This window comes from Cuculus canorus, chromosome 21 (assembly GCF_017976375.1).
Source record: "Cuculus canorus isolate bCucCan1 chromosome 21, bCucCan1.pri, whole genome shotgun sequence".
In the NCBI taxonomy this organism is placed as follows: Eukaryota; Metazoa; Chordata; class Aves; order Cuculiformes; family Cuculidae; genus Cuculus; species Cuculus canorus.
Genome location: NC_071421.1, coordinates 6,502,213 through 6,529,902, shown reverse-complemented (window position 1 = coordinate 6,529,902; position 27,690 = coordinate 6,502,213). Strand labels below are relative to the sequence as shown.

At 52.1% G+C, this 27,690-nt stretch overlaps 4 protein-coding genes across 7 annotated transcripts; 3 read left to right on the top strand and 1 right to left on the bottom strand.

Moving 5' to 3' along the window:
- Positions 1–288: 288 nt before the first annotated feature.
- On the bottom strand, positions 289–1,651 carry FAM43B (family with sequence similarity 43 member B). The gene is made up of 2 exons (XM_054085554.1): positions 1,514–1,651; positions 289–1,432 (listed from the first exon to the last, which is right to left on the bottom strand). The coding sequence occupies exon 2, from the start codon at positions 1,381–1,383 to the stop codon at positions 493–495; it is 891 nt and encodes a 296-aa protein (XP_053941529.1). The 5' UTR covers positions 1,384–1,432; positions 1,514–1,651; the 3' UTR covers positions 289–492.
- Positions 1,523–6,594, top strand: CDA (cytidine deaminase). Of its 4 annotated transcripts, none has more exons than XM_054085564.1 (5): positions 1,523–1,764; positions 3,685–3,821; positions 4,531–4,642; positions 4,881–4,938; positions 5,607–6,576. In XM_054085564.1, exons 1-5 carry the CDS (start codon positions 1,523–1,525, stop codon positions 5,718–5,720), a joined length of 663 nt encoding a protein of 220 aa, XP_053941539.1. In that variant the 3' UTR covers positions 5,721–6,576. The 4 variants fall into 4 exon arrangements, with proteins under 4 accessions (XP_053941539.1, XP_053941540.1, XP_053941541.1 ...); XM_054085566.1 differs by lacking the exon at positions 1,523–1,764 and adding an exon at positions 3,463–3,596 and having other exon boundaries at positions 5,607–6,551; XM_054085565.1 differs by lacking the exon at positions 4,881–4,938 and having other exon boundaries at positions 5,607–6,594.
- Positions 6,595–9,028: 2,434 nt separating this feature from the next.
- On the top strand, positions 9,029–19,850 carry PINK1 (PTEN induced kinase 1). The gene is made up of 8 exons (XM_054085549.1): positions 9,029–9,345; positions 11,834–12,145; positions 13,000–13,103; positions 15,033–15,215; positions 16,099–16,262; positions 17,478–17,605; positions 18,412–18,648; positions 18,979–19,850. Exons 1-8 carry the CDS (start codon positions 9,034–9,036, stop codon positions 19,237–19,239), a joined length of 1,701 nt encoding a protein of 566 aa, XP_053941524.1. The 5' UTR covers positions 9,029–9,033; the 3' UTR covers positions 19,240–19,850.
- Positions 19,851–21,256: 1,406 nt separating this feature from the next.
- Positions 21,257–27,577, top strand: AGMAT (agmatinase). The gene is made up of 7 exons (XM_009562380.2): positions 21,257–21,745; positions 21,873–22,075; positions 22,880–22,928; positions 23,065–23,260; positions 23,573–23,752; positions 23,986–24,070; positions 24,932–27,577. Exons 1-7 carry the CDS (start codon positions 21,381–21,383, stop codon positions 25,003–25,005), a joined length of 1,152 nt encoding a protein of 383 aa, XP_009560675.1. The 5' UTR covers positions 21,257–21,380; the 3' UTR covers positions 25,006–27,577.
- Positions 27,578–27,690: the final 113 nt, after the last annotated feature.

Here is a 27,690-nt window from a genome sequence, read left to right as displayed (position 1 = left end):
ATGCATTTTTTGGTAAATTCTTGATTTCCAGGCCTTGTGCTGCCCCCCACCCCCCGTGCTATATTTAAAAAAGCGAGTTGCCATGGCTACGTGGAGCAGCTCTCCAGCCCTGGGTACCGCAGAGAGGATGCAGAAAGGACCCTGAACCCCCCCTCCCCACCTTGGCTCCCCTTTTCCAGGGGTAAATTCCATTTAAACCCCCCAAACCGCCTCGTGCCGAGCTTAACTCTTCCAGAGCTGGGTCCAGGCAAGACACAGGCACCGTTACACCGCAGAAAACACACATCGACTTTATTATGGCTGCTGCAGAGGAGGCACGAGAGCAGGTTCATGTGCGAGGGGGATCTTGGGGTACAATACCCACCCCCGCCAAGGGACTTCCTTGCAAATGAAGCTGCCGTCTCATCCAGATTTGTCCCCAAGCAGTGTCCAACTTCAGCTTGGGGAGTGAGGAAGGCACCCCATCCCCAAAATGGGGTGATGCGCCGCTGCTCAGAGCACCGGGGGTCGGGGGCCACGCAAGCTGCACCCCCGCATCTCCCTGGCCAGATGCAACACGGCAGCAGGACCGCCGTCCCCGTGAGGTGTCCCAGTGCCAAAGGCCTCCTCCTCCTCCTCTTCCATGATGGAGCTGAGACGTGGAGCGCAGCGGGTCCTCTCGGCGGGTGGGCGGTAGGGACACTTGGCATTGAGCAGGCGGCGGAGAGGGACCAAGGGGACGATGGCATCTCCAAGGAGCTGCTGTTGGATGTGGCGGAAATCGTTCTGCCTCTTGAAGCGCTTGAACTCGTTGAAGGCGGAGGCGGAGGTCTGGTAGAGGAGCAGGGCCATGGCGCGTGCCTTGTCGGCTTTGGAGACCAGGACGGCGTGGCAGCGCAGCACCACCGCCTTGTTCTTCACCTGGTGCCGGTAAACCCAAGCGAAGACTTTGGGATGCCGGCGGTCGGCGGCGCAGTAGGTGATGCGGTGTAGGAGGTACGCGTGGCCCGGCCGGCGGGCTCCCTTCTCGCAGGGCGTCATACGGATGCCTTGGGGTCCCAACGTCAGCTTCATCTTGGCTCCACCAGCCCCTGCATCACTCTTAGCCCAGATTTTGCCCACCGCCTCCTCCGTGCAGCCCTCACCCTTGGCATGCAGGGTGACGGCATTTCCCAGGTACCGCACCGTGTATGTCGGATCCTCCTTGTTCAGCTCCACTTTCTGGCGTTTGCCACGAAAGACACTGCCCAGCCGTTCAAGTGGGCAGTCGGGCAGAAGGTCCGGACAGGAGCGTAGGAAGCCTGCCAGCAACGCGGCGTAGCTCAATCCTGGCCCCAGGCTCTTCCCTTTGCACTTACGTTCATTTTCCACCAGCACAAACTTGCTCCGGCGCCAGGGCAGCATCTCTGCTCCACCGAGGGGCCCTCCCTGGCCACCTCCGCTAATCTCAACCCTGGAGCAGAAAGAACCCCCCTCTCTGAATCCCAAAGCTGCCCCTTGTACCCCCCCACCCAAGTGGGGGGGATGCCCCTACCCCAAGGCGATGGGATGCAGCTGCCGTATCCAATGCTGTCTGCGTATGGAGGATGCTCAAGCTGCTTTGGCCGAAGGAACCGCCACGTTCCGGCTGCTGCCTGCGCCTGCTGCGGGAGCGACGGCTGCTGCGGGGACGCAGCTCTCCGTGGGCTGCTCCACCTCCCCGCGACGCCACGTCGCCCCGGCTCTGGGAACGCGGGGAGCTGACAGTGGACCCCCCCCTTCCCTGCTTCATGCTTGGACAGGGAGGTAAAGATGCTGGTAAAAGAAAGACACCCCCTCCCAGGCAGCAACCAGACCCACTGCATGGGGGGAAATTAAGGCAGGATTGGGGAGGGGGGGATGATTTTTAGGAGGATTGGACTCAGCACAAGAAAAGGAGGGTTTTTTTTCCCCTGAGCATTGCACTGGGGTTTGTGTGGGTTTGATGGCATTTTTTTTTTGCTGTAGAACCCCCCCTTTTTCCCCATTATTTTCCAAGCCAGCCAGGTCCTCCCTCTTGGGCTGAGCTTTTTGGCTTTTAACCTGTTGCTTTTTACTCTGGCCAAGACCCCAGGATGGATTCTCTACAGGAAAATGAAATGTTTTTTCCTTGCAGCACAGTCTTGGGGGGGGGGAATTTTTGGGGAGCACTGTGGGGTGCCTGCAAGATTTCAGCTCTGCATTGGAGTTCAAACTGTTCAGCTTTTTTGCCTCAGACCTTAAATTCCACCTTTTTTTTACCCCTTGGATCTCCTTGCGGATGCAGTGGGGAGACCCCCAAGCTTTGGGAACCCACAAAGATGCTCCAGCTGCCTTGAGATTGAAAAATGGGAGGAGAAAGGGCTAAAATAAGAGCTTGTGCCTATGGTTTGAATCCACTTGGGGAAGAAAACCCAAGCAGGGTGTTGCAGGGAGCAGGAAGCCATTTCCTAGCAGCTTCCCAGCTTCTCTATGGTTTAAGCAAAGCAACTGCAACCTTAAAATAGCTGCTTCGCAGGCAGGTCCCGCTCCTCTCGCAGCAGTGGCCTTAGCATAAAATGCAGGAGATTGTGTGGTTTTTGGCTTCTCTGCCACAGCTGGGGCTGTACGGTTCTCCCCCAGTGTGAGGATGGTTTTGGGGAGGTGACAATTAGTGAATTAGCACAAATGAGGAAGGTTTCTATCCATGCCAGCCTCTAGCTCTGGTTATTTCTCTTCTCACCCTCATTGACAGAGGTAAGGGCTCAGCGTTTGGTGCAGGTTTAAATCTTCCCTGAAAGCTCATTTATTTACAGACCCCATATTGGCTAGGAGTGGAGTCCCCCCTGCTCTGCTTTGCACCCCCAGTGCCTCTTTGGGGCTGGTTATCCTATTCTCTCTCAGGTTTGGGGGGGGCTGCACCGTGTAACGGGGTAGGTGGTGAGCACAGAAACATCTGCAGCTCATTTTACACAGGTAAACAACCAGGATTTGCACTTTGAAAGCTGAAAAGAAGGCACTGAGCTTATTTAGGGCTCCAAATCCCTCCTCTAGCTGCCTATTGCTTTGACTGCTAACTGTCATCATTAGGTTCCAGAGTGAACAGGCACCACATAGTGTAAGGAAGATGTGTTACCCGGTTGTCCCTTGGGTCAATACTGATCCTAGCTTTGGTTTCTTGGGTTGCCTGGCCCTCTCGCTGCCCCACACTCCGTTCTCAGCTCCCAGCATTTACACCACATCAGAGGCTGCTACTGATTTGGGGGCTGCGTCCCAGCCTGTTGTGGCTCGTCAGCAGCGCCCCAGCACCAGGGTTTGCTGGTAAAACCAACAGGGAAGGTCAAAATCCTCCCCAAATCCAGCAAACTGGACAAAAATCCCAGTGATAAATCACTGAGGGCTGTGACACCCATCCTTGCAGCCAGAAAATGAGGCATTAAGCTCCTCCGGCAAGGGAAATGAAGAGATATCGTTAATTAGAGAGCAATTTGCTAATCAGCTTGGCATCCCAGGAGCCTTGTGCCTCCCGATTCCCATGGAAGCACCAGCCAAAGTGAATTTGGGCTCAAGCACCACAAGGGCATCCTGAAATGGGCTTTTATCGTGTCTGTCTTCAATGCACTTTCCTAGCTGTCTGGCAGGTAAAAGACCTGGGAAAATACTATATATATATAAATTATTTTATCTGTTTTCAATCTAATTAATTTATTTCTTTTGATCTCACTGCAGGAGCTGTTGTTCCCCCTTCCCCAGGAGTGATTTAACGATGCTTTCCCATGGAGCCACACAACTAGTTTTCAGCTGGAGTGGAAAAAACACTCAGACGGCAGTGGAAAAATGCTCTGCTGGCATGGAGAAAGGAGGAAGTAAAGGAGAAACTGGAAAAAAATGAGACAACAGGCAGGGTGGGGACACAGGACACCCTGAGCCCGACGCTTTGGGAGTCAGGGATGCTTCCCAGGGTTCAGCCAGAGCGTTATCCCGGCGGGGCTGGCCAGCCTATTTTCCAGGCGAGGAAATATTTAACCGCAGCGTCAGCGTGCAGGGAAGGCGGGTGCAGGCATGGAGGGTGGCGGGCAGCGCCGGGACCCCGCTGCTCCCCCAGGGCAGCCACAGGGTGAATGCTTGCAGCTCCTGCTACGCCGCAGCCAGGAAGCCAAAAACTGGGCCTATTGCCCCTACAGCCGCTTCCCGGTGGGCGCTGCGCTGCTCACTGCCGGCGGGGAGATCTTCTCTGGTAAGATGGGGCTGTGTGATCCCCGCTTTGGGGTTTGGGGTCCCCTCTGCAGCCCTTTAACCATGCAGAGGGGTGCAGAAGGGTCGGCACAGGGTGCCGGTCCCCTCCTCTTTCCAAGCCACCTACTTGGCAGCCACCATCCCCGAGCGAGCCAAAGATCGCAGCGGATGGGAAAATACGGGAAGTAAATAGGGGAAGTGGGGAATACGTTGGTGAGAGTCTGGGATCGGGCAGTGCCCATGGAAAATGGCTTTTCTTTGCAAATCCTCCCCCAAAAAAACCCACTTGCCTGGAGGGACATTGAGGTGGCTGAGTGGGTGTTGGGGGTTTTCCCGCAGGGTGCAACGTGGAGAACGCCTGCTACAGCCTGGGGGTGTGCGCCGAGCGCACTGCTATCCAGAAAGCCATCTCGGAGGGACACACCAGCTTCAGGGCCATGGCCATCGCCAGGTAAGGGACACATGGGGGTTGCCAGTGGGACACCCCCAGTGCACCCAAGGGACAACATCTACTGCAGCAGCCACAGCATTTTGGATGGAGAGGCAGTTTTTGCATGTTTTTTGGGTTTTTTTGAGGAATTCAGGGGGAAATCTGCTGTGGCTCTGTATGTATTGGTGCATAAAGGTCTTCTGCAGGTGTTTCCCCTTGCTGATGCAGGACTGAGCTCTGTGCCCTTCTCCTTTGGCAGTGACATGGGGGACAACTTCATCGCGCCCTGCGGTGCCTGCAGACAAGTGATGAGAGAGGTGATGGCTCGCACAGGGATCTCACGTCTCCTGACCCCCGGTGTCTCCCCCCAAAACACCTGGAGGTGCAAAGAGGGAGTTGTAACCCCCTATGCCTAGCTCCGGGCACCTCCAATTGCACTATCTGCTGGGAAAGGGATATTGCTCTGTGTCCCATGGGAGTGAGTGCCCAGTGATCCATTAACTCACCCTCCCCAGGGGGTTTTATTCTTCCTGGGAGCTGCTGGGTGCAGAGTTTGGATCCTGGAGCCATCACTCTGGTTCTGGCAAGTCTGAAAATGCAGGTTTTCCTGCAAAAGCCAAGCTCCCTGCAAAGCCTGTCCTGCTTTCACCTCCCTCCTCCCCATAAGCATCCCGGCACCCACAGCCGGGTTTTGGGTGGTTAATACTTAATGGGCTGCGGGGCTTGGCTTGAAGGTTGGATTTGGCAGGTTCAGAGGCACCGGGGCTCACCCTGGCAGGGTAAAATCACAGGATCTGAACCCAAAATACTCCCTCAGTGAGGTGATGCTGAAAAGCCACCCCAAAATACATGGAATAGATGGGGATGCTCCCTGTGAACCTGGCCAAAAAAAAAAAAAAAATAAAAAAAAGGAGTATTATTTGAGTAATTTGAGGAAGAAGCACAGAGTTTGCAGTGGGCACTTTTTCCCCGTCTTCTCCTCCAGTTCGGCACAGACTGGGATATCTACCTGACCAAAGCGGATGGCACCTACATCGTGAAGAGACTGGAGGAGTTGCTACCACTTTCCTTCGGCCCTGAACACCTAAAGAAAGCATGAGCAGTGTGGCCACCACCAGCCTTTGCCCTTCGGCAGCAGGGGAGAATGGTTTTCCCCAATTTCCCTGGCGTGTAAGCAGCTTTGTGGGGACGATGCAATGGGAAATGGTTTTGTAGTATTAAGTTACCAATTCCTCTCACTCATCTGATTCAGCACTGATTCACAGATGCCTGGCCCACCTCATCCCAGGGCAAAAAGAAAAATCAAACCATAAAAGCTCCCTGTTATTAGAAAGCAAGTGTCTAGATACCACTGTATTTGAGGGGAATTTCACAGGTGGAAGGGTTTGGTGCTTGGCTCAAGCTTGGGCTTGTTGTCGCACAAACCACTCCTGAATAATGCAATCATTGCTTGGGAAAATGCAGGATTCTTCACCTCTAAACGAGAAGCAAAAGGAAAGGCTCCAGCTGCCCCAGCAATTTTTAATAAACCAGTTCAGATCGGGCAGTTTGCTGGAACTGAATGGTTACCACACCGAATGTGTCCTTTGCTTGTTTCTCTCTGGCTTGTTACTCTTGCTCTTATTCCGCCTGTTGTAATGAAGAAGGAGAGGAGTTTTGGGGAGCTTCTGGAGAGTTTCTGTCTCCAGAGCAATACCATTTGCCGATTGTACTATTAATTTAATTATGCACAATGATAAAATAATGCATTACATTTCCTACTCAGTGCTGGGCTGGGCATTACTGCTCCTGCCCAAGTAAAATAAAAGCAGTCCTGGTTTATATTTTGCAGTTGCAGCAAATGATGAATCACAGGGAATGGGAAGTGGGGCCCTGGGTCTGCCTCGCTGCCAGGCTGGGCAGGGGGGTGCCCCGGACATTGCATGGCCCAGAGCACGGCCAGTGCTTGTCTGCCCTCCTTGCTCCATGGAATCATAGAATAGTTAGGGGTGGAAGGGGCCTTAAAGATCATCCAGTTCCAACCCCTGCCATGGGCAGGGACACCTCCCACTGGCTCAGGCTGCCCAAGGCCCATCCAACCTGGCCTTGAACCCCTCCAGGGATGGGGCAGCCACAGCTTCCCTGGGCAACCTGGGCCAGTGCCTCACCACTCTCATGGTGAAGAAATTCTTCCTAATGTCCAGTCTAAATCTGCCCCTCTTCAGGTTATATCCATTCCCCCAGTCCTATCTCCCCATAAGCCTTTACAAACAGCCCCTCTCCAGCTTTCCTGTAGCCCCTTCAGGTACTGGAAGGTCGCTATAAGATCTCCTCGGAGCCTTCCCTTCTCCAGGCTGAACAACCCCAACTCTCTCAGCCTGTCCTCCTATGGGAGGTGCTCCATCCCTCTGATAATCTTTGTAGCCTCCTCTGCACCGTTCCAACAGCTCCATCTCCTTGCCCTGCATTGCTCTGGGCTATGCACAACCCATGCCCAAGGGCTCTGATGGCAATCCTGCTCCATGCCCTGCTTTGTGCTGTGTCCTGGCCATGCCCAGGGCAGGACTCTGCTCCATGCCAGGACTCTGCTCCATGCCACGCACCGGACTGTGCCCAAGCCATGCCCAGGGCAGTGCCCTGCTGGTACCTTGCTCCATGCCCTGCTCCGTGCCCACGGCTGTGCTCCGTTGGTGCCTGCTCCATGCCCTGTCATGCACAAGGCACACCCAGCTGTGTCTTGGGCTGTGCCCTGCACTGCACAGGGGTATCCTTGGCTGCACCCTGCTCCATGCCCTGCTGTGCACTGTGCCCAAACGTGTCCCAGCCGTGCCCTGCCTGGACCTTGCTCTGTACCCCGAGCTGTGCGCTGGCATTGCACAAGGCAAGCTCTGCCGTGCACCGGACGGTACTCAGCCGTGTCCCTGTGTGTGCCCTGCCTGTACTCTGCTCAGTGTCCCTGCTCCAGGACCCTTGCCCCTCTCCATGCACCTACTTCCATGCCCTGGTCCCTGCATCCCACTTCTCCACATGCCATGCCCTGCTCCCTGCCCGTTCCCCTTTCCCCACCCGATGCCCCGTGCCCCACACCTCTCTCCCTGCCCCTCTTCTCCCCTCTCCCTTGTCCCGTGCCCCTTTCCCTGCATCCCACGGCACGCTCTGTCCCCTCTGCTCCAGTTCCCCGCTCCCCAGCTCAGACCCCATGCCCACACCTCTCCCCGTTCTCCCTCCCCTTCCCCTCCCCGATCCCCTTTTCCCTCTCCCTTTCCACGTTCCCTTCTCTTTTCTCATCCCCTTCCCCACTCCTCTCCCAGTTCCAACCCCAGTTCCCACCCCCTTTCCCTCTTCTATTCCCTGTTCCCTGTTCCCCTCCTCTTCCCCCGTTACCTTCTCTTTCCCCTCCCTTCCCCTCTCCTATCCACTTTCTTTCTCCTCCTTTTCACCTCCCCATTCCCCTCTCCTTTCCCTTCCCTTTTGACACTCCCGTTTCCCCTCCCCATTCCCCACCCTTTTCCCATTTCCCTCTTTTCCCTTTTCCATTCCCTTCCCTTTTCATTCCACTTCCCCTTCCCCTTCCCTTTTCCTTCCCCTTCCCTTTTCCTTCCCCTTCCCTTTTCCTTCCCCTTCCCTTCCACTTCCCCTTCCCTTTTCCTTCCCCTTCCCTTCCACTTCCCCTTCCCTTCTCCTTCCCCTTCCCTTTTCCTTCCCCTTTCCCTTCCCTTCCCCATTCCCCTTTCTCCTTCCCCTCCCCTTTCCCCTGCCCTTTTCCCGTTCCTTCCCCTTACCCTCTCCCTTCCCTTTTCCCTCCCCTTCCCCATCCACCTTTCTCTTTCCCTCCCTTTTCCCCTCCTTTTCCCCCCTCCCCATTCCCCCTTCCCTTTCCCTTTTCCCATTCCTTCCCTTTTCCCTTCCCTTCTCCCCTCCTTTCACCTCCCCTCCCTACTCCCTTTCCTTTTCCCATACCCCTTTTCCCATTCCCCTTTCCCCATTTCCACTCCCTTTTCTCCATTCCCCTCTTCCCATTCCCCTTTTCCCATTCCCCTCCCCTTTTCCCTTCCCCTTCCCCATTCCCCCTCCCCTCTCTTTTCCCCTCCTTTTCCCCTTCCCCTTTCCCCTCCTTTCACCTCCCCTCCCTACTCCCTTTCCTTTTCCCATACCCCTTTTCCCATTCTCCTTTCCCCATTTCCACTCCCTTTTCTCCATTCCCCTTTTCCCATTCCCCTCCCCTTTTCCCTCCCCTTTCCCCTCCCTTTTCCCCCATTCCCTCCCCTTTCCCCTCCCCTTTCCCCTCCCTTTCCCCTCCCCGTTTCCCTCCCCATTCCCTCCCCTCTCCCCTCCCTTTCCCCTCCCCTTTCCCCTCCCCTTTTCCCTCCCCTTTTCCCATTATCCCCCCCTTTCCCCTCCCCATTAACCCCCCGGTTCCCCCCCCCCCCGCCATGGCTGCGCGGTTGCTGCTGTCCCGCGCTCTGCGGCTGCTGCAGCGCTGCGGCCTCCCCCGCGCCCCCCGCCCGGCCGCCCCTTTCCCGGCTCCTCCTCCTCCTCCTCCCCGCGTCCCTCCCGGGCCCGGCCCGTGGCCGCGATGGCGGCCGTGGCTGTGGCGGCTGCTGCTGCGCGGAGGCCCCGCGGCGGGGCTGGCGGCGGCGGCGCGGCGCGGCGGGGGTTGCCTGGCGCTGGCGGCCGCGCTGGGGCTGCAGCAGCCGCGGCTGGACGAGCAGCAACGCGCCGAGGCCGCCTGCAGGCACATCCAGGTGCGGGGGGGCAGGCACCCAGCCAGGGCAGGGGAGCGGGCCCTGCGGCGGGGGAGCCCCGCAGAGCCCAGGGGAGGGGAGGGGGTCCCTCAGAAACCCCGTAAAGGGAAAGGGGGGACCGTCAGAAACTCCATAAAGGGAAGTGGGGAGTCCCTTGGGCGCCCCCGGAAAAGGAAAGGGGTCCCTGGGGCTGGGGAGCCCGTCAGACACCCCAGTAGAGGGAAGGGGGGGTCCATCAGAAACTCCATAAAGGGGAAGGGGTCCCTCCTCTGGGGAGGCCCTCAGACACCCCAGTAGAGGGAAAGGGGGGGGTCCATCAGAAACTCCATAAAGGGGAAGGGAACCCTCCTCTGGGGAGCCCCTCAGACACCCCAGTAGAGGGAAGGGGGGGAGGGATCCATCAGAAACTCAATAAAGGGGAAGGGGTCCCTCCTCTGGGGAGCCCCTCAGACACCCCCTTAAATGGGAGGGGAGTCTCTCCTATGGGGAGCCTTTCAGACAACCCCATAAAGAGGAGTGGGGAGGTCTTCAGACATCCCCATGAAGGGGAGTCGGGGGGGACTCTCAGACACCCCATAAAGGGGAGTGGAGAGCCCCTTGGGCACCCCCATAAAGGGAAGGGGGCATCTTTGGGCTGGGGAGACCCTCACACCCCAATTTCCAACCTGGTGATTCTGTGGGAGTGTTAGGAATGGTTGGACTCGATGATCCAGTGGGTCCTTTCCAACCTGGTGATTCTGTGTGATTCTGTGTCTTTCAGACACCTCCAGAAAGGTGTCCCCTTCCAATAGAGGGGTGTGTGTCTTTCTGACACCTCCACAAAGGGGAGGGGGTCCTTAGACTGGGGAACCTTCAGACACCCCCAGAAGGGTGACACCTCTTCTTCCTCAATAACAGGGTATTGAGGAAGCCCCTCTCTCAGCAGCCCCTCACCACCCCAGAGCAGGTACCGGGGTTCCTCGCTGTGAGGAACCCATCAGTCCCCACCATGGAGGGTGCCAGGGCTTTGGTTCTGGGTGTCCCGTGTCCCAGGAGGCTGATGTTGAGCCCCCAAGTCCGTCCCCTCTCCCTGAGTCGGACGGCTGGCCCAGGCCGTGCTGGTCGGGCACCAGGGATGGATGGTGCTGAGTGCATTTCATGGGTAAAAATAACCATGGCACTTTGGCACTTGGAGCTGGCTGCCATCTGCCCCGCTAACCAGCAGACTGTGTGGAGGTTCTGCCATTCCCAGAACTTTCTTGGGATGCTTTCTCTCCCCTGCCCTCGCTTGATGGTTAAATTTGCTGTCTCCCCTTTCCACCATCCCCAAATCTGTGTCCCTTTGTCCTGGGGCCACCAACACTGGTTTAAATCGGTCCAGGTGACAGCTGTGGCACCACTGGAACTGTAGGATCTGGAATGCTGTGGTTAAACGCTGGAATAGTCCTCCTGTGTTTTGTTTTCTTGCGTCTCAATTCCCGTGTTCAGTTTTGGGCCCCTCACTAGGAGAAGGACATTGAGGTGATGAAACGTGTCCAAGAGAAGGGCAGTGAAGCTGGTGGAGAAGCTGGAGAACAAGAGTTATGAGAGGCAGCTGAGGAAACTGGGGCTGCTTATTCTGGAGAAAAGCAGGCTGAGGGGAGACCTTGTCACTGTCTACAATTCCCTGAAAGGAGGTTGGAGCGAGGTGGGTGTTGGTTTCTTCTCCCACCTGGTGTGTGATAGGGTGAGAGGAGAAGGCCTGAAGTTGCACCAGGGGAGGTTTGAATTAGGCATCAGGAAAAATTTCTTCACCGAAAGGTTTCTTGGGCACTGGAACAGCAGCCCGGGGAAACGGTTGAGTCACCATCCGTGGAGGTGTTTAGCAGACGGGTAGACGAGGTGCTCAGGGATGATTTAGTAGTGTGCAGGTATGGTTGGACTTGATGGTCTCAAAAGTCTTTTCCAACCAGACAATTCCATGATTCTCTTGTCTCAATTTCCTCCCCCAGCTTTTCCCATCGCTGATTCACCAACCCTCATACTCGGCTGCCACAAAAGCTCACAGCATTGTTTTCCCATCTGTTGTTGCTCCTAATTGGATTTTCTCTTAAGTGCTATTTGCCTGGTTTAATTATGGAGGGGGAGAAAAGTGTAATAGCATGTCTCTTTTTAGAAGTATTTAGTTAGTCTTTTCTTTACAAAACATGTTTATGTTCTAGATTAGCAAATGACTCCTTCTCCCCATCCCTTCTCTTCTTGTGCATCCACAGTGCCCTTGGGGAGGACACTTTTGGCAAAAACTCCTTTAGGGATAATCCATTTCAGACCAAAATATACGGTTTAACAATTTCCTCTGTGGTTACGGTGATTTGTACTGTAATGGGTCGGGCCTGATTGTGGCTTTTGAGATGGATCAACCCATCGGGATGCTTAATATCGCTTAAACACTGGGAGAGTTCTCCGTTGTTGGGAAGTCTTGAACAACTGAGCGGGTTTTTGAATTGTTGTCTTTTCTTCTTTCTTTCAGAATGTGTTTGTCGGAAAGAACAAGCCACAGAAAAATCCGCTGAGCTCCTTCCGCTGGCAGGGCTTCAAGCTGGAAGAGTATCTCATTGGCCAACCCATCGGGAAGGGCTGCAGTGCTGCTGTGTATGAAGCAGCTATTCCTTTCTCCGGAGATCATCATGGGAATGTGGAGAACAGCCGTCTTGCAGCGCAGGAGCCAGCCATGCAGCCAGATGGCACCTCGGCTTCACAGGAGGCTGAAGAGGAGCCTGTGGTGAAACACCAACCCCAAGAGGCTTTTCCATTGGCCATCAAAATGATGTGGAACATTTCGGTAGGGAGTCGGTTCTTAATTTCTTTGTCTGTCACTTGGGAAGTCTGGCTGAAATGTTTAATGCCTGAGTGTTGAAAGCACTAATTATGTAGCATACGAAGAGCGTGTCAAAACAAAGCTGTTGATGTTGACATTGGACATATCGATTGTTAGTGAGCAGTCCCAGAGCAAGGTAATTAGCGTGCTTCATTCCTTCAGAATCAGCACCGGGAGCTGCTGGTGGTGGAGTTCTTAGTTATGGAGGTGGTGTTTCTGGAAGAAAAGCTTTTCTGAAGCCGGCTGCACTGGCAAGGTGTAAGAATGGGAAAGCCACTGCTGCCAGTGCTTTAGGGATCGCTGTCCTTGTCAGTGTCGGGATAAGAATGGAATCCTTGTATGCAGCATGGCTGAAGCGTGTGTTGGTGGTCTTGGGGTGGCAGGAACCTGAGTACTGTGGCCCCTTGCCGTGAAGTGAACAGGCAAGATCTGTGCTGTGTTTCCCAACCAAGGGGACTCTGATGTTCCAGCCCCTCACTGTGTCCCTTCCGCTTTTAAAAAATCCACATGACTTTTCCCATTGAAGAGTTTTGTGGCACTTGATGTGATAAGTGGATATTCGAAGGGACTCTTGCAAAAGGCCAACATCGGAAACCCCTCGGGCTCCAGAATCCGCTGGCATTTAGCCATAGGCTCTTCCAGTCAGAATTTAAGGTTGAAAACGAGCGTTAACGTATAGCTCGGAGCGCTGACAGATGAGGATACATTTGAAGAAACAAATGGATATCTTTCTGCAAGAAGAGGCCTTGGTGAGTAGCTTAAAGTAAAGTAGATGATGCTGGAGCTCAAACCAATGTGGTGTTTGATTGCTTTTGCAGGCCGGTTCATCCAGTGAAGCCATCCTCGATGCTATGGGCCGAGAGCTTGTTCCAGCCACAAGGGTTGCCTTAGCTGGAGAATATGGAGCTGTCTCCAGCCGCAGGTACAGTCGCAGTGGCAATGGCAGCACTTCTCAAACAGTCATATGCTAATTTTATCCATCAATTAATATTGCAGCACGTCTGTGCTGTTAAGACAGTGGCCAGAAGTTTCTGTAATAGCTCCTGAAAGGAGATAAAACAAAGCCTTGCGGTTATTAATGGCTCATTAAAGATATGCCTATGTTTTGTTTGAGTGACAATGCCTTCAGAAGTGCCACGCACCTCAAATATCACGCAGGGATGTGTTTCAGGCTCCTCTGGGGTCTTTCCTCCCGTGTGCTTTTCTCCGGTGCTGTTAGGAAACCGCGTAGCAATCCTGTTATTCAAATAGTGATTTAACTCAGTCTTGTGTACACTGAGGAGCTCTTGGCGTGGGAATACCTGCAGCTCAGCTGTACCACCTTGGATGGCATGGTGCCAAAGGGTCGGAAGGTAATTAGATGGTAATTAGGGACCCATCCATCTTTATAATGCTGTGGCTTGGCCAGGTTTTCCGTGCCCCGTGTCTTAGCTTCCCCATGTGTAAAATGCTTTGATAGCTGCAGATATTGTTAAAGGCTAAGGGGAGCTAATTAAAAATCACTTAAATGTGTGTCATGGTGCTTTTTAATTACAGAAATATACAACTGGTAACCATTTGACTGCATTAAGCATTAAACGACTTGTGTTATCTGAGAACTGATTTGGTTGTAAAATGAGTGTGGGGCAGACAGGGAGGTAGAAACTGTTCCAATGCAGGGGAGTTGGTGAGAGAGAATATGGAAAAAGACTCTGTTCCCACTCTTTCACCTGAGTGAGAAGCAAGCATGCAGCACAAAGTGGAGGATTGCACGGGTACTTCTAATTTATCTTGAGTTTAGCTATCTTGATATTCAAAAACGCGTCTTTTTGTTTGATTCGAAACAATGGACTGCAAAGTCCAGATTGTCTGATTTAAATTTCAAATGCATCTCGGCTGCCAGTGCAGATGAATAATGAATGCTGTGTGATACGTTGTTGGGTGAGAATGTAACAGAGCAGCTAAAAGGATATTTGACATTCAGGGAATGGGAGGGAAGAGGGATCTGTTTTGCAGATAGAGACAGGTAACCCACCTTTCATTGCAGAGAAAGCTTCCTGGCTGTGTCGTAAAATAGAGACTTTGAATTGATATGCATAGTGTGACGCTGTCCTTTGGTTTATGTCTAAGAAAATAATTGTTTGGTTTCTTTTCTCTAAAGCTGTTGTAGTTCTTTTTGAACCCAGAAGCAGCCTGGGACTAGCTCTGCCTTTCTTAGCAGTGTGGAAGGGCTGGTAGGTTTTGAATAAAACTAAAGGCTGCATGTTGAACTTAAGGGTTTTCAGCAAAGCGTCTTTTGCTGTGCTGGTAAAGCACCGGTATTTTCTATTCAACCTTCTGTATAGAGAAATCCAACTACAACAGAGCCTTCTGGCAGCCACAGGTGAAGTCTTGCTCTCTTCACCTTCCACTGATGTTTCATCGGACAGTGCTGCCTTGGTGGTGTCTCTTTGCTGTGGGAAGTGCCAGGGTGGATTTTGGACTCCAGAGGAAGGGCTGGGACCTGCCTGCTGCAGTGGATCTGCTCAGGCTGTGGGCACTTTGTGCCAATGTGGGAAATGCCGGGCTGAGACACTGGTTAAGAGATCAGCTGTGAGGGCAGACCCGTTGCTCTCCCTCTTCTCTCTAACTCAGTAGTTTCCAGGGTGCGAACACTTGATTTAATGTTCAGCCTTGTAACTTGTACTGGACAGCCTTAATGCTTTATCTAATGAGGTTCTCAATGCAGAGTAAACATGTTTGCACACTACTTGGAACCCTTTGGTGGGCAGGATGGCCCATGTTATTGAAGAGTAATTCCGGAAATAAGAGATGGGTCTGTGATAAATACCAGGAGATTGATGTAACCTGTGGTATCTATACTTTTTTGCAGAAGACCTGTCCTTGGGAGGAAGAAGTTGCAACCTCATCCAAATATAATCCAGGTGATCCGAGCGTTCACATCCTCTGTCCCTTTGCTGCCTGGAGCCTTCACAGACTATCCTGATGTTCTTCCATTAAACCTGAATCCCAGAGGGATTGGTCACAGCCGCACACTCTTCTTGGTGATGAAGAAGTAGGTAGAGAGAAGCTTGTTATGCAGCTCAGGCTTTTCATGAGGCTGCCCAGCGGGGCTGTGTATTCTGCAGCTAAGATTTGGTCTGGTCCTTGCAAAGATTTGGCCTGGGCTGCTGCCAAGAAGTAGAGTACACTCTTGGAAGCGCTTCCCAAGACCTGTTCCAAATTCTTGAGATTTAAACTCTAGTTCGGCAATGAAGACAAGCCGTTCTTTTTAGTAATTACCCCAAATTAAAGTGAGAAATATGGAGTTTGTCCCCATTTGTCTGCCCTTCTAAGTCTGAACTTCACCTCTCGTCTGAACATGCCGCTAAAGACAGAGTTGAATCGGTAATGAGATTTATTAGGCCTCGGCATTTTTGGCTTTCTTGGTTTGGTTTTGGTTTTGAGTGGGTATTGCAGTGGCATTGGCGTAAAAGCACCTTCTGTCTCGCACTCTTTTGTTCTGCCTGCATCTGGAGAAGTGTTCTGTCTTCTCTGTGTCTGAAGAACATGTTCTTTCTGATTAGCACATCTCATTTTGCTCATACAATCTGGATTATTAAACCACCTCCTCTTTTGTGCAAAATATAGCACCAGAACATAAAAAGCTGTAAGAGTGATCGCTGTAAACCTTTTTAAGAGGTTTTTTTAATTGCCAGTCGTTGAACTCGGGCAAGAGCACTGAAAATTCAGTGGCGGGTGGTGTTGCCAAACAGAATTTGTGAACAGCAGATGGGGGAGTGCTGTCAGGTTGAGGCTGGGAGGTGGAAAGCGTGTCGCAGAGAGGTCAGGAACAATGTGGCACGTACAAGTTTGCCCCAGGCAGGTAGCACTGAGGTTGAACCGCAAGTGATAACCTTTCAGGGTGCTAACTCAGAGCTTTCCCTTGTTCTGACTAGTTATCCGTGCACGCTGCGCCAGTATCTGAGGGAGAACAGTCCAGATGTTGGTCTCTCCACGATGATGATTTTACAGCTCTTGGAAGGTGTGGATCATCTTGTTCGACATGGAATAGCACACAGGGACCTGAAGTCTGACAACATCCTGGTTGAATTTGATTCTGGTATGTCACTCGCTGAGTATCAACAACAATTAAGTCACGCACAGTCATGTAGGTATTCAGGGAAGTCTTACCCAGGTGTGCGTTTGCAAGAAAATTGAGCATCAAACCCTTTGAAGGATGTTGGGTTTATTAGCTTCTCGCTTGCTGTCACTGCACCACTGGGGAATCATTTGTCCTGTCTATGCCTCATGTTTTGGATCATTAAAATGGACTTGAAAGGAGTGTTGGGCTGTAATCAGGTGGAGAGAGGCAGAGTATTGCTGAGGCGATGCGTTGCAGAAGCCCAGCATGTGTTGGCTGGAGCAGATGGCTGTAGAGGAACACCACACTGGCGATACCGGAGGTGCCATGGCTTCAGGCTCTTGACTGTCGTCTCTCACTATCCAAACAGCACAAGGCAGCTCTTAAAATCCCTCCTCATGGTCGAGTCAATTGTGCTGCTCCCTGGGATGATGGAGTATCGATTGGAAGGCAAAGGAACCAACGGTGTTAAAGCCAAAAGTAGCGTTTTTATCTTCTTGTTCTCCTGTCAGCCTCTCTAACTGAGTTTTTAATTACCTGAGCTCTTTTTCAGCGTGGCTGAGATTTGTAAGGGCAGGAAGCAATAGCAGGCAGACAGATCTGTGTAGTTAAAGGTCTTGGTACAGCAGCCGTGGCAGCTTCTGAGCGATACTAATGTCATCCTTCTTTTCCTGAAGGAAAAGCTTCTCTGGAGCTGATTTGAGTGCAGTTACGAATGATCTAAAATGTTGATTTTTGCATTTTGGAGTCTGGAGTAGTGATGATTCCACTTTGCAATGTTTGATTTGTCATCAGGACAAGGACTAATGCAGAGTTTCTGCAGCCTTTTGCTATAGCCGAGTGGATATCTGTATGTCAATAGATTTTGCTATAGATAAAAACAAAGGGAAGAAAATATTGCCCCATGGATGAGTCTCTAACCTTTAGTTTTATGGTATCTGTGACATTATGAGGCACACATTCTCTGAGGAGTAGTGATATCCTCTAAAGAGAAAATGGAATAACAAGTTGGGTTTAATAAAACTGATATTTTGACCTGGTATTACAGGAGAGAAGCAGGAAAGCAGTGTGTGATTGATTCCTGGGGGTTTGGGATTGATCCAGAAGGCTGTTTCTGGTGTCTGATGTGATGTCTGCTGCAGCCAGGTCCTCCCAAACTGAGCACTAACTCTGCTCATCCCGTGTTGTTCGCAGCTGGCTGTCCCTGGCTGGTGATCACGGACTTCGGTTGCTGTTTGGCGGATGAAAACATCGGCTTGCGACTGCCTTTCACCAGCTCCTACGTGGACCGGGGCGGCAACGGCTGCCTTATGGCACCCGAGGTAAATCCCCATGTAGTAATGGTTTGTGTTGCTGGCTCACTACTGTCGAGACTGAAAAGCTTGCTTCCCACTGTGCCAGGAACTTGAAAAAGGGTGGGATTAGGTCTCGAAGCAGTGGAGAGAATGAATGCGCATCGCTTTGCTGTGATTTGGTGGAGAATGGATTTTTAGGCAGAGAATGGATTGAGAGTAGCCCTGAAGAGAAGGATTTGGGGGTTTTGGATGATAAACTCAACATAAGTCGTCAGTGTGTGCTTACAGCCCAGAAAGCCAACTGTATCCTGTTCAGTCTTTCATCAATCCTCTTCAGTCTTTCTCTGTAGCTATTAAAGAAGTTTATGCAGCAGTCCTTTTTGTTTTGATACAAGTTTTTGGATTAAGTTCAAGGTGGTTGTGAGATTATTTACAGTTCCTTTTTGTTTCACTGATGATTACATAAAAGCAAAGACATCCTTAGCTGTACGCTGGCCATGGAGCACCGTGCCTTTGCATTCTGAAGTGCTGGTGTAGTGTTGGTTGGTCATCTGCACGTCTCCCTTCTTCCTAAAATCCTAGAGGGAAATAACCCTGCTGGCCAGGGGCAACAACCAGAGGCTGGGCACAAGGACCAATTTCCTCCCAGTGTCCTAATGGGCTGAGCAGTGTCCAGAGGAAGCCAACAGGGAATATCTACACTGGAGATGTAGGTGAAACCTAGCTTGGGTTTCAGTTTCTCAGTTTATTTTAGTGACTAGACCCTTGGAAATGAGTCTTGGCACAGAGCCCATGCTAGAACTGTGTTCTTGAACATCCCCATCTCTGTGCAGGTGATCACAGCATCACCTGGTCCGGGCACAGTGATCAACTACAGCAAAGCCGATGCTTGGGCCGTTGGAGCAATTGCCTATGAAATCCTTGGCCTGGCCAATCCTTTCTATGGCCACGGCGACTCGACTCTGGAAAGCAGAAGTTACCGGGAAGAGCAGCTGCCGAGTCTGCCTGACCATGTGCCCCTTGACGTGAAGGAAGTCATAAAGATGCTTCTGCGGAGGGATCCCAATAAGGTGAGGAACTTCTCTTCCAGCCTTTGGGAGTATTATTTGTAGATGATTTTGCTGGGGAGGGCTCAGGACTGTAATCTTGATACAATTGCAGCCTCAATAACATCCAAGACAAACAAAAGGTCTTTGCTGAAGTACAGCGTGGTCTCACAAGTGTGAGACCGAATAGTTCCAGGGATTCCAGTGGGTGTTTGTGTCAGGAACTGGAGGTTTCTTATTCACAGAGACTTCGTGGTGCTATGAAATAGGCTGGGGGGACCTTGGTAGTGTAGATGTAGCAGTGTGACAGGATTGCAGTGGATCAGCTAATCTTCCCTCTCCTTTCCCTTGCAGAGATTGTCCGCTAGAGTCGCTGCTAACGTGCTTCACCTCAGCCTCTGGGGTGAAAGCGTCCTGGCATCCAAGACCCTGAAACCTGACCAGATGGTCGCCTGGCTTCTCTGCCAGTCCGCGGCTGCTTTGCTTATGGATGGGCTTGTGGATAAAAGCAGAGTGGAAACCAAAATGAAGATGTGCTTTTTGGCAAACCTTGAGTTTGAAGACCTGTGGGCAGCAATATTCCTATTGCTGGCCTGGAGAAGCCGGTCTGGGTGAAGAGCAGCGCCATCTGGGATGTGACCTGGTGGTAGATAAACAGCACTTTCTAAAGGCACATAGGAATCTTGTCTTTTCTGTCTGCCTGGAATCCCATAGTGCTTTAGGGAACAAAGCTGCAGGCCTGTGTTTGAGAGCTTGAGTTTATCTCTAGTACACACAGCTTTTCTATCCCTGCTAGAGGAAATGCCCTTGCTTTGTTACTCCCTTGATGAGGGTTTGCTGACCTTGCGGGTGTCCTGAGGTACGTTGTGGGGTTTGTTCCTGTTTGGAAGTTCAGAATTGAGTTTGAAGTTGTGCGTTGAATGAAGCGAAAGGGATGTGTGTGGGAGGAGGCGCTGTCTCGCTGCTCTGCACATGGATTTAAACAGCACACTGAGAAAGCCTAGCTGGCAAAGGGATGTAAAATCTTTCCTTTCCATTTTACTGACCTGTTTTTTCTATATAGCAACGATGTCCTTTGGTCGGGGAGGATGGGAGACATCGATGTTTGAATAACAACATTCATGTTATGACAACGTTGTTTGATTTCATGTCTGTAATCTCCTTTCAAGGAACTTGGGGAGAAAGTTATTTATGCTTGTTGCACAATAAATTGAAGATTAAGCTCTGCTGCTGAGTGGGTTCTCTGAGTTCACCTCCCCTCATGGGATCCAGGCTGTGGAGACCTAGGGAGCAGCCCTGGTCAGGGATGTCTTAACAGATTGATTGTTCCAAAGGTGGCACTGGAAAGTCTGTTATTTTATTGCAAGTGGCGTTCCCCTCAGAGGAAAAGACTTACCTCATGATTGTGCCCATTCCATGCTCTCCTGACCGGTAAATCACTGGCTGTCCCTGTACTTTCCAGGTATTTGACATCGTATTCCTGGTGGCTGATACCCCTGAGCGAATCATGGCACGGTAACACGCTGTCAAGGTCTCGTACGCTGAAACGGCGCAGTTACCTGCCAGGGAACGGCCCTGCCTTGGACACAGCACACTGCTGGCACTGTAAAGAGGCTCTGCAAAGAGCACAGAGCGCGGGAAATCACAGACAATGAGCTCTTTGGACCAAAAGTTGCAGAAAAAGAACTTTTTAATCTTGGTTTGACCCTAACCAAGGCTGCTGCTGCTTTTTATCAGATCCTGAGCTCTTGCAATGCGTTTTTAGCTGGGATGGCTGCTTTGGATTTGTTTGTGCTCTCCTGGCAGCTCCATGCCCCGGTGTCTAGCATTGAGACCTGTTCCTCAGATGCTGTCTTGGGATCTTTTTGAAGAGCAAATGCCCTCACCTTTCCAGTAGATCTCTACTCTGACCTTTCTGTTGTTCTGCTGTTTCTCGGAACAAGCAGGAACTGGTTAGCTCAGCATACTCTGGTTTTTTTCCCCTCTTGATTTCCACCCCAGGTCCAATTGCTACAGGAGTAGGGAGCAGAATTATAGGAGCTGGAGCCATCTGATTTCAAGCATGCTGTTATTAGGCCAACCAGGGGTTGATCTGTGCTGGTTAACTTCAGGCACAGGACACTTGCTTCCTCTGGGGATCATCTCATTTCATCTCTCTGGCCTCAAAAATGGCCTAAAACGCTTGTCCTGCAGCCCTGCCTCCAGTTCCTAAATCCCTATTATTGCTTTCCCCGTGCTTGCATTTTGTCTGGCTGCAGTTCTGCTGAGGTTAGGTGTTCTTTTTTTTGTTTGCTTTCACTGCCTGCCTTTCATTAATGAAACTTTTTAATGATTCTTCAGCATTCCGGGTGCTTTTGTGAAGTGCTGTTTAAAAGTATATGCTGTTCATGCAACAAATCCTGCAAAACTGGAGCAGAACTGGAATATTCCCCAGCGCATCCCTCTCGCTCTGCCATGCTAATGCTTAGGCAGGCTCTTATCAGAAGCACTTGAGCTGTTGTTCCTGGTGTTTGCACTGAGCTGTTGGGAAAGGGGGTGTCCAGGAGTGGGAATGCGAAGCCTAAGGGAAATCTCTGCCCTTTCCCGAGCAGCGTGGTGTCCGGCTGCACTTTGAACCCCGGGGAGGGCGGAGGGAGCCATGGTAGAGGCGGCTGGCGCTCTTCCTGGTTGTGGCACTCCAGCTGTGAGGGAACAGGCTCGGCAACAACCCTCGCTCTGCTCCGTGTGGGTCAGAGCGTTGGAGCCTGTGGGGCAGGATGAGGTGCCTGCTCTGGGCTGCCTGCAGCCAGCTCCTGCCACGGGAAGCCAGGCTCTGCTCTCGCAAGCTGTCTGCATCCGCTGCAGCAGCCGCCCCACACCATGACCTGTGGTCTGTGGCTCTCCCAGATGCCTCCAGCTCCTCTCCCAGCGCATCCATGGGGCTCCTCCGGCACGTGGGACGCGGGACCTCTTGCCGCTGGGGCTCGCAGTTCAACGTGCCCCCCAGTGCCCTGATCGTGGCCCGGCCCGCAGGGATCTGTTCCATGATGAAACTGCCTGTTCAGGCATCGGCGGAGGGACTGGATGCAGCTTTTGTTGGTGTCCCCATGGATACGGGCACATCCAACCGGCCGGGAGCCAGGTAAGGGCTAGTGAAGGTGTCAGGGAAGCTGGTGCATCCCTCTGGCCAGAACGGCTCTTCTTCCATGAGGAGTGCTGGAATCGGGATCTCTACCCAGCAGCTCTTCCCCACTGTGCTCTCTTCCCAGGTTCGGTCCGCGCCAGATCCGGGCCGAGTCGGCAATGCTGAGGGTTTACAACAGCAGCACCGGGGCAGCACCTTTCGACTCCCTGCGGGTGGCTGACATTGGGGATGTGAACGTGAACCTCTACAACCTGCCCGACAGCTGCCGCCTCATCCGAGAGTCCTTCCGGAAGATAGTGGCCTCCGGCTGCGTGCCCCTCACCTTGGGTGAGGACCCCGTGTCTCCCTGCTGCATCCCTGCGCATCCAAATTCCCTCTCCTCCTCCCCTTTTCACTCTGATCGTGGTAGTTGAGCAATGAATCTGTCCTCGCAGGGGTTGTGGTGCTAAATCATGGGCTGAATGGGGAAAACCGTGGGCTGAATGGGGAAATCATGGGTTGAATGGGGAAAATTGTGGGCTGAATGGGGAAATCATGCTCTGTGCTGAAATCGCTGCTGTCAGTGATGCCTCTTGTGTCAAAAACGGGGAGCCAAGAGCCTGTTCCAGGCACGGCCTGAAGATCAACTGCAAATCCCATCGGCTCTGTGTGTTTGGTGTCCTGTTGAGCAGGACCCAAAGCGGGGACAGTCCGTGTCCTTCTGGAAAGCTTCGAGCTTGGGCGAGCGCCTGGCAGGGTGCTGCTTTGCACAAGGCGTCATTTTGGGCACGTGTTCAAGTTTCCAGCTGTCGCGGCTTGGCATCGCTAAGTAAAGTGAAGGCATAGAGTAACAAGAGGCAAATTCACAGTCACAGCGTCCCCGGATGTGACTCAAACAGCTATTTATAAGCCTGGGCAAGGGTCTCTGCTGCCCCTACCAGTGGAGTCATGCATCTCAGGTCCTCCCAAGGAGACAAGAGGAGAGAAGAAGCCTCCTGCATCTGGGAGCCTCAGGTTTTACTTTGGGAATTAAGTCCTGGATGTCTAGATGAGGATAAACGCAAGGGAGGGGCAGAAATTAACTGGGAACAAAAATAATAAGAGCTGAGCACCTCTTGCAATGTGTAACACCTTCTTCCTGTCCTCTTGCAGGTGGAGATCACACCATAACATACCCCATCTTGCAGGCTATGACAGAAAAGTAAGTTCCTGACCTGAAGCTGTAGAATAAGGACCTGGAAAGAACCTTGGGAAGGCTCCTGGTTTGCTGTCCATGATGTAGGCAGGGCCTTTGCACACAGGACAGGGGACTGACGTGGACACCCTCTTTCAACCAGGCATGGTCCCGTGGGACTGGTGCACGTGGATGCTCACACTGACACTGGAGACAAAGCCCTGGGGGAGAAGATCTACCATGGGACCCCATTCCGGCGCTGCGTGGAGGAAGGGCTGCTGGACTGCAGCCGGGTGGTCCAGATCGGCATCCGAGGCTCCTCCTATGACCCTGATCCTTACAAGTACTGCCGGGACCAGGTAAGCACGGCCACAGGCGTGCGCTGAGCACTGCTTTCTTTTTTTGCCATTAATATTCCTGTGCCATTAATATTCCCTTAGCTTTGACAGTAAAGAAACGTCCCTTCTACATCTTGAACCATGCCAGTGGCTTCGCCCGCAGGAAAAGGACTCTGAGCTGTTAGCTGAGAGGGGAATAAGAAAGCGAGGGTGAGCGGAGGGTGCACCTCTGCAGCTGGGATGAGGATTTATTGCAGCAGAAATTCCCGATGGGGCAGAGGATGCTCCCATTCCTTTCTCTGGGTGAGCATGTGCGTGTCTGTGTGCCCACAGGGTTTCCGGGTGGTCCCGGTTGAAGAATGCTGGATGAAGTCCCTGGTGCCGCTGATGGAGGAGGTGAGGAAGCAGATGGGGGACAAGCCCGTGTACATCAGTTTCGATATCGATGGACTGGACCCTGCGTACGCCCCGGGCACCGGCACACCGGAGATAGCCGGGCTCACACCTGCACAGGTAATGGGTATACCGCTTCATTTCCCACTAAAAGAGGTTGTGCCACCAGTGCAGCGAAGCATTAGGGAGACCAGGGAGCATTTCATGGTAGTAATGAGGAAAGGAAACGTTGCACTGATGTGATTTGGTTCGTGTAGGCTGGGTTTCCTTCACTGCAAAGGGGTAAAAGAGCGCTCCGACCGCTCCACTAAGTCAGATGTGTTTCTTGATCCCAACTTTGTTTCCTCCCTAAGGCGCTGGAGATCATTCGTGGCTGCAAAGGACTGCACATAGTGGGATGTGACCTGGTGGAAGTTGCACCCATGTATGACGTCTCCGGTGCGTCCAAAGAAACGATGGGGACTGGGCAAGGGCTGAGAAGCCTCGCATCAGAGCCTTTGATTTTCGGCTAGATGCCATCTAGTGTCGAAAGCCAAACGGCAGCCTTGGGCACTGGCACCATCCCTAACTAGCAAGGCAGGAGCTGCTGGAGTTGCTCATCATCATCCTGCGATGGTGATGTGTGAAGGAACAGGAAAGCAGCCCTTGGGAATGTGGTACCACCTACTTTGGGGCAGACAGGAGTTGGCTACATGCATGTAATTATCATAGAATCACAGAATCATTCATGTTGGAAAAGACCTCTCAGCTCCTCCAGTCCAACTGTCAGTCCAACCCCACCGTGCCTCCTAAACCATGTCCGCAACTGCCATGTCTATGCATTTTTTGAACCCCTCCAGGGATGGAGACTCCCCCACTGCCCTGGGCAGCCTCTGCCAGGGCTTCACCACTCTCTCAGTAAAGAAGCTGTTCCTAATATCCAATCCAAACCTCCCCTGGTGCAATTTGAGGCCGTTTCCTCTCCTCCTATCACTTGTTGCTTGGGAGAAGAGACTAACACCCACCTCACCACAATCTCCTCTCTGGGAGCTGCAGAGAGCGATGAGGTCTCCCCTCAGCCTCTTTTTCTCCAGGCTAAACAGCCCCAGGGCCCTCAGGACCCTTCCCCAGCTCCGTTCCCTTTCTCTGAATGTGCTCCAGCCCCTCAATGTCCTCCTTGGAGTGAGGAGCCCAAAACTGCCCAATCACAGAGGCTCAGGTTTGAGCTGGGATGGTTGAGCCAGATGTGTGCCTGGCAGAGAGGCTGCCCAGGGCTTGGAATTCCTAGCTTGGTTTTATCCCCTTTTTGTCTTTCCTTAGGTAACACGGCCCTCCTGGGGGCAAACTTGCTGTTTGAGATGCTGTGCGTTCTCCCTGGAGTGAAGACAATGTGAGAGCAGCTCCTGTCTGCCTGGGATGATCGCAGCTTCCCATGTCCTGTTCCCCTCGACTGGTTGCAGCACATGCAGGCTTTGCAGTAAGGAATAAATGCCATTTTCCACTAGAAAAGACAATTTTAAGCTGATAAACCGTAGGTTTTTGGGTTTGAACAGCCCATTTTCACCCAGAAAGGGAGAAGATGATGCTAAGGGTGCTTCGCCTCTGCTTTCGCAGTGGCAATTACTCACCTGGCTTACAGGGATTCATCGGAAAGCTGTCACGGTAAAAGGTTTATGATACAACAGCAGGACAATGAACGCAGAGGGAGGGCAGCCAGAGTGGCCTGAATTGCAGAACTGACTGAAATTCCTGCTGGGAATAACCAGGCATCTCCTATGGCAGAAGCGATTTAATTGCCCCCGGAATTCCTGAGCTGACGCAAAGGGGTGATCAGTTCGTACACGGAAACACAGAGCCACTTCATCACACATTAAAATAGTTTATTTTGGTTGCGAATCTGTAATTGTTTTAAACCAAAATGACACCAGTGCCTGATCACAAATACAAAAAAAAAAAAAACCAAAACAAAACCAAAATTAAAAAAAAAAAAAGACAATTTGCCAAATAAGTTAATTCCCCCCCTGGCACCCAGTATCAAAAGTGCAAAATATGAACCTAGCTTTCAGTCCTACTTCCCAACGGGCTCCTGGCAGCTGTCGGAGAACGGCAGGCAGCCACAGCTACTGCCGCCACGCTCGGGACAGGGAGGAAGTTTGGGACAACCATTATATTCGAGGCCTGTATCCCTTGGTTTCAGCTTCTGAGCGCTGTGCGATTGCTCTGATTTCACTTTGAACGGTGCCCTAGGACTGAAATTCCTCAATCTTTGGATTACGAATCACCACGTGCATCACAAATGTGTTTTGCTGATGATACGTTAGGATACGGGTGGAGGGGGTGATGGCTCGTGGCTGCTGGGAGAGGGCAGACGGAGCTCAGCCTCCAACAAGGAAGCAAACCCTCAGTGCTCCATGACGGACACCAACTCTAACTGAACAAGGGAGTGAGAAGGGTTTGGCGGTTGCTTCAGCCCAGGAAAGGAGTTTTAACCATAAAGCAGTGACACAGTCCTGTCCAGCCACAACCAGCAAGGTGGACTGCCACAAGCACCTCTTAAACAAAACACAGACTAAAAGAGGAGGTCACCAGTGCTAAAAAGGAAATGAAAAGAGGATTCCAGCAGGTGTGCAGCACATGAACTGTATTTTGAAGGCTATAAAGCCTTACCTTCTTGCCTGGGGCAGAGCTGAGTTCCCTTGCTGCAGCACAACTAGGCACTTTAACGTCTCCAGGGTTGGCTCCTGGTTTCTAACCAGCTGAAGAGACAGCAGAGCCACAGAGTTTTGTTTTCTTTTGCTTTTGCAAACATTTTAAAAGTCATGTGAAGCCTTCCACTGGGCTACAACCTTATCCTAGCCACATCCTGCCTGGCAAGCTGCGGGAAAAGCACAATAGTGCTATAGCAATTACTCCAGCCAACTGAACATGAAGTATAGCAGCACCAGGCCAGCATCTTGTTCCCCCTCCTGCTCCACTTCAGCAGCAGGCATGTGCCTCGGAGCTCTGTGACAGGGAGAAGACCTCGCCTTCCTTCCTTCCCTCTCCTCTAGTGCTTCACTGATGTGTCACCTCAAGCTGGGAGGCCGCTGAGCTATCATTAAGTAGCCTCACATAAGGTCAGTTGGTAGCATCGTAGCCTTTATTTGGAAGCACATCATACACGGTGTTTGGGATCCCTGTGGTGGCCGAACACGCCAGCCTGCTCCTGGGGCGGGAGGGATGCAGCAAGCCAAGGGTTTGGGAGCAACTAGGTCAGATAGGCAGTTAAATGACTTGAGCATTCCCGGATTCTGTGTGGGATCAGCAGCTAGCTCAGAGATTGGCATAGTTATTCCGACGAACTGTTGCTCCGCTAAAATGGTGACTATGGTGGCAAGGGCTGAATAAGATTTTAATTAACAGGTTCAGAACCCCAAGGTGAAGGCCGCCCCGTGCTTTGGCGGCGTTGTAGCGCAGCAGCGACTCAGTACCATGTCGGCTCAGGTCTGGGACAGAGCGGCTTGGAGAAGGCGCAGCAAGTGCCAGCCCGGGGGACAGCAGAAAGGGAGAACAAGCCCCACAGGATTTCAGTCCTGGCTGTGAAGAGAAACCCTGCTGCTTTGCTTTATCACTTGAGGAGTGGAAAGAAGCTGTGAGTGTGCTGCTCGCCTTCCCTCTGCTGCACAAAGGGCAGCCCTTTCCCTCACCGTGGCTGTTGGAGCAAAGCATAAACTAAACTCTGTGCCTTAAGACCCTTCTAGCTTCACACTATGAGTTCAAAAAAACCCAAGGCAGCAGCTTGCAAGTTGAGAAGCAAAGGTTTGTGGCAAGAAGGAAACAGGTAAGAGGCTGAAACCAAGCCTAAACCAAAAGGAGTTTCACACGTAAGCGACAGTCTCAGGATACAGCACTTCTGGGGCAACATTTCAAGAATACAATCCTCGCAGAATTAGGTTCCTTGATACAAAGAAAGATTGGTTTGTACTACAGATGTAAGGGTGTTTGAGAGGAGCCCGGACTGGCTCCCTAGCAGCTAGGTAGAGTTTCTTTTACACATCTACTGGCTCATAGCAGCTTACGCCTACAATCTGAGGACATGG

Bases quoted from the DNA above. Each gene is read 5' to 3' on its own strand.
- FAM43B (XM_054085554.1), bottom strand. From the start codon at position 1,383: ATGCTGCCCTGGCGCCGGAGCAAGTTTGTGCTGGTGGAAAATGAACGT.
- CDA (XM_054085564.1), top strand. From the start codon at position 1,523: ATGGGATGCAGCTGCCGTATCCAATGCTGTCTGCGTATGGAGGATGCT. The intron at 4,643-4,880 runs GTAAGGGACACA...CTCCTTTGGCAG, and splicing joins AGGGCCATGGCCATCGCCAG to TGACATGGGGGACAACTTCA. The intron at 4,939-5,606 runs GTGATGGCTCGC...CTTCTCCTCCAG, and splicing joins GCAGACAAGTGATGAGAGAG to TTCGGCACAGACTGGGATAT.
- PINK1 (XM_054085549.1), top strand. From the start codon at position 9,034: ATGGCTGCGCGGTTGCTGCTGTCCCGCGCTCTGCGGCTGCTGCAGCGC. The intron at 15,216-16,098 runs GTAGGTAGAGAG...TGTTCTGACTAG, and splicing joins CTCTTCTTGGTGATGAAGAA to TTATCCGTGCACGCTGCGCC. The intron at 17,606-18,411 runs GTAAATCCCCAT...ATCTCTGTGCAG, and splicing joins GCTGCCTTATGGCACCCGAG to GTGATCACAGCATCACCTGG.
- AGMAT (XM_009562380.2), top strand. From the start codon at position 21,381: ATGAGGTGCCTGCTCTGGGCTGCCTGCAGCCAGCTCCTGCCACGGGAA. The intron at 21,746-21,872 runs GTAAGGGCTAGT...CTCTCTTCCCAG, and splicing joins TCCAACCGGCCGGGAGCCAG to GTTCGGTCCGCGCCAGATCC. The intron at 23,753-23,985 runs GTAATGGGTATA...TTCCTCCCTAAG, and splicing joins CCGGGCTCACACCTGCACAG to GCGCTGGAGATCATTCGTGG.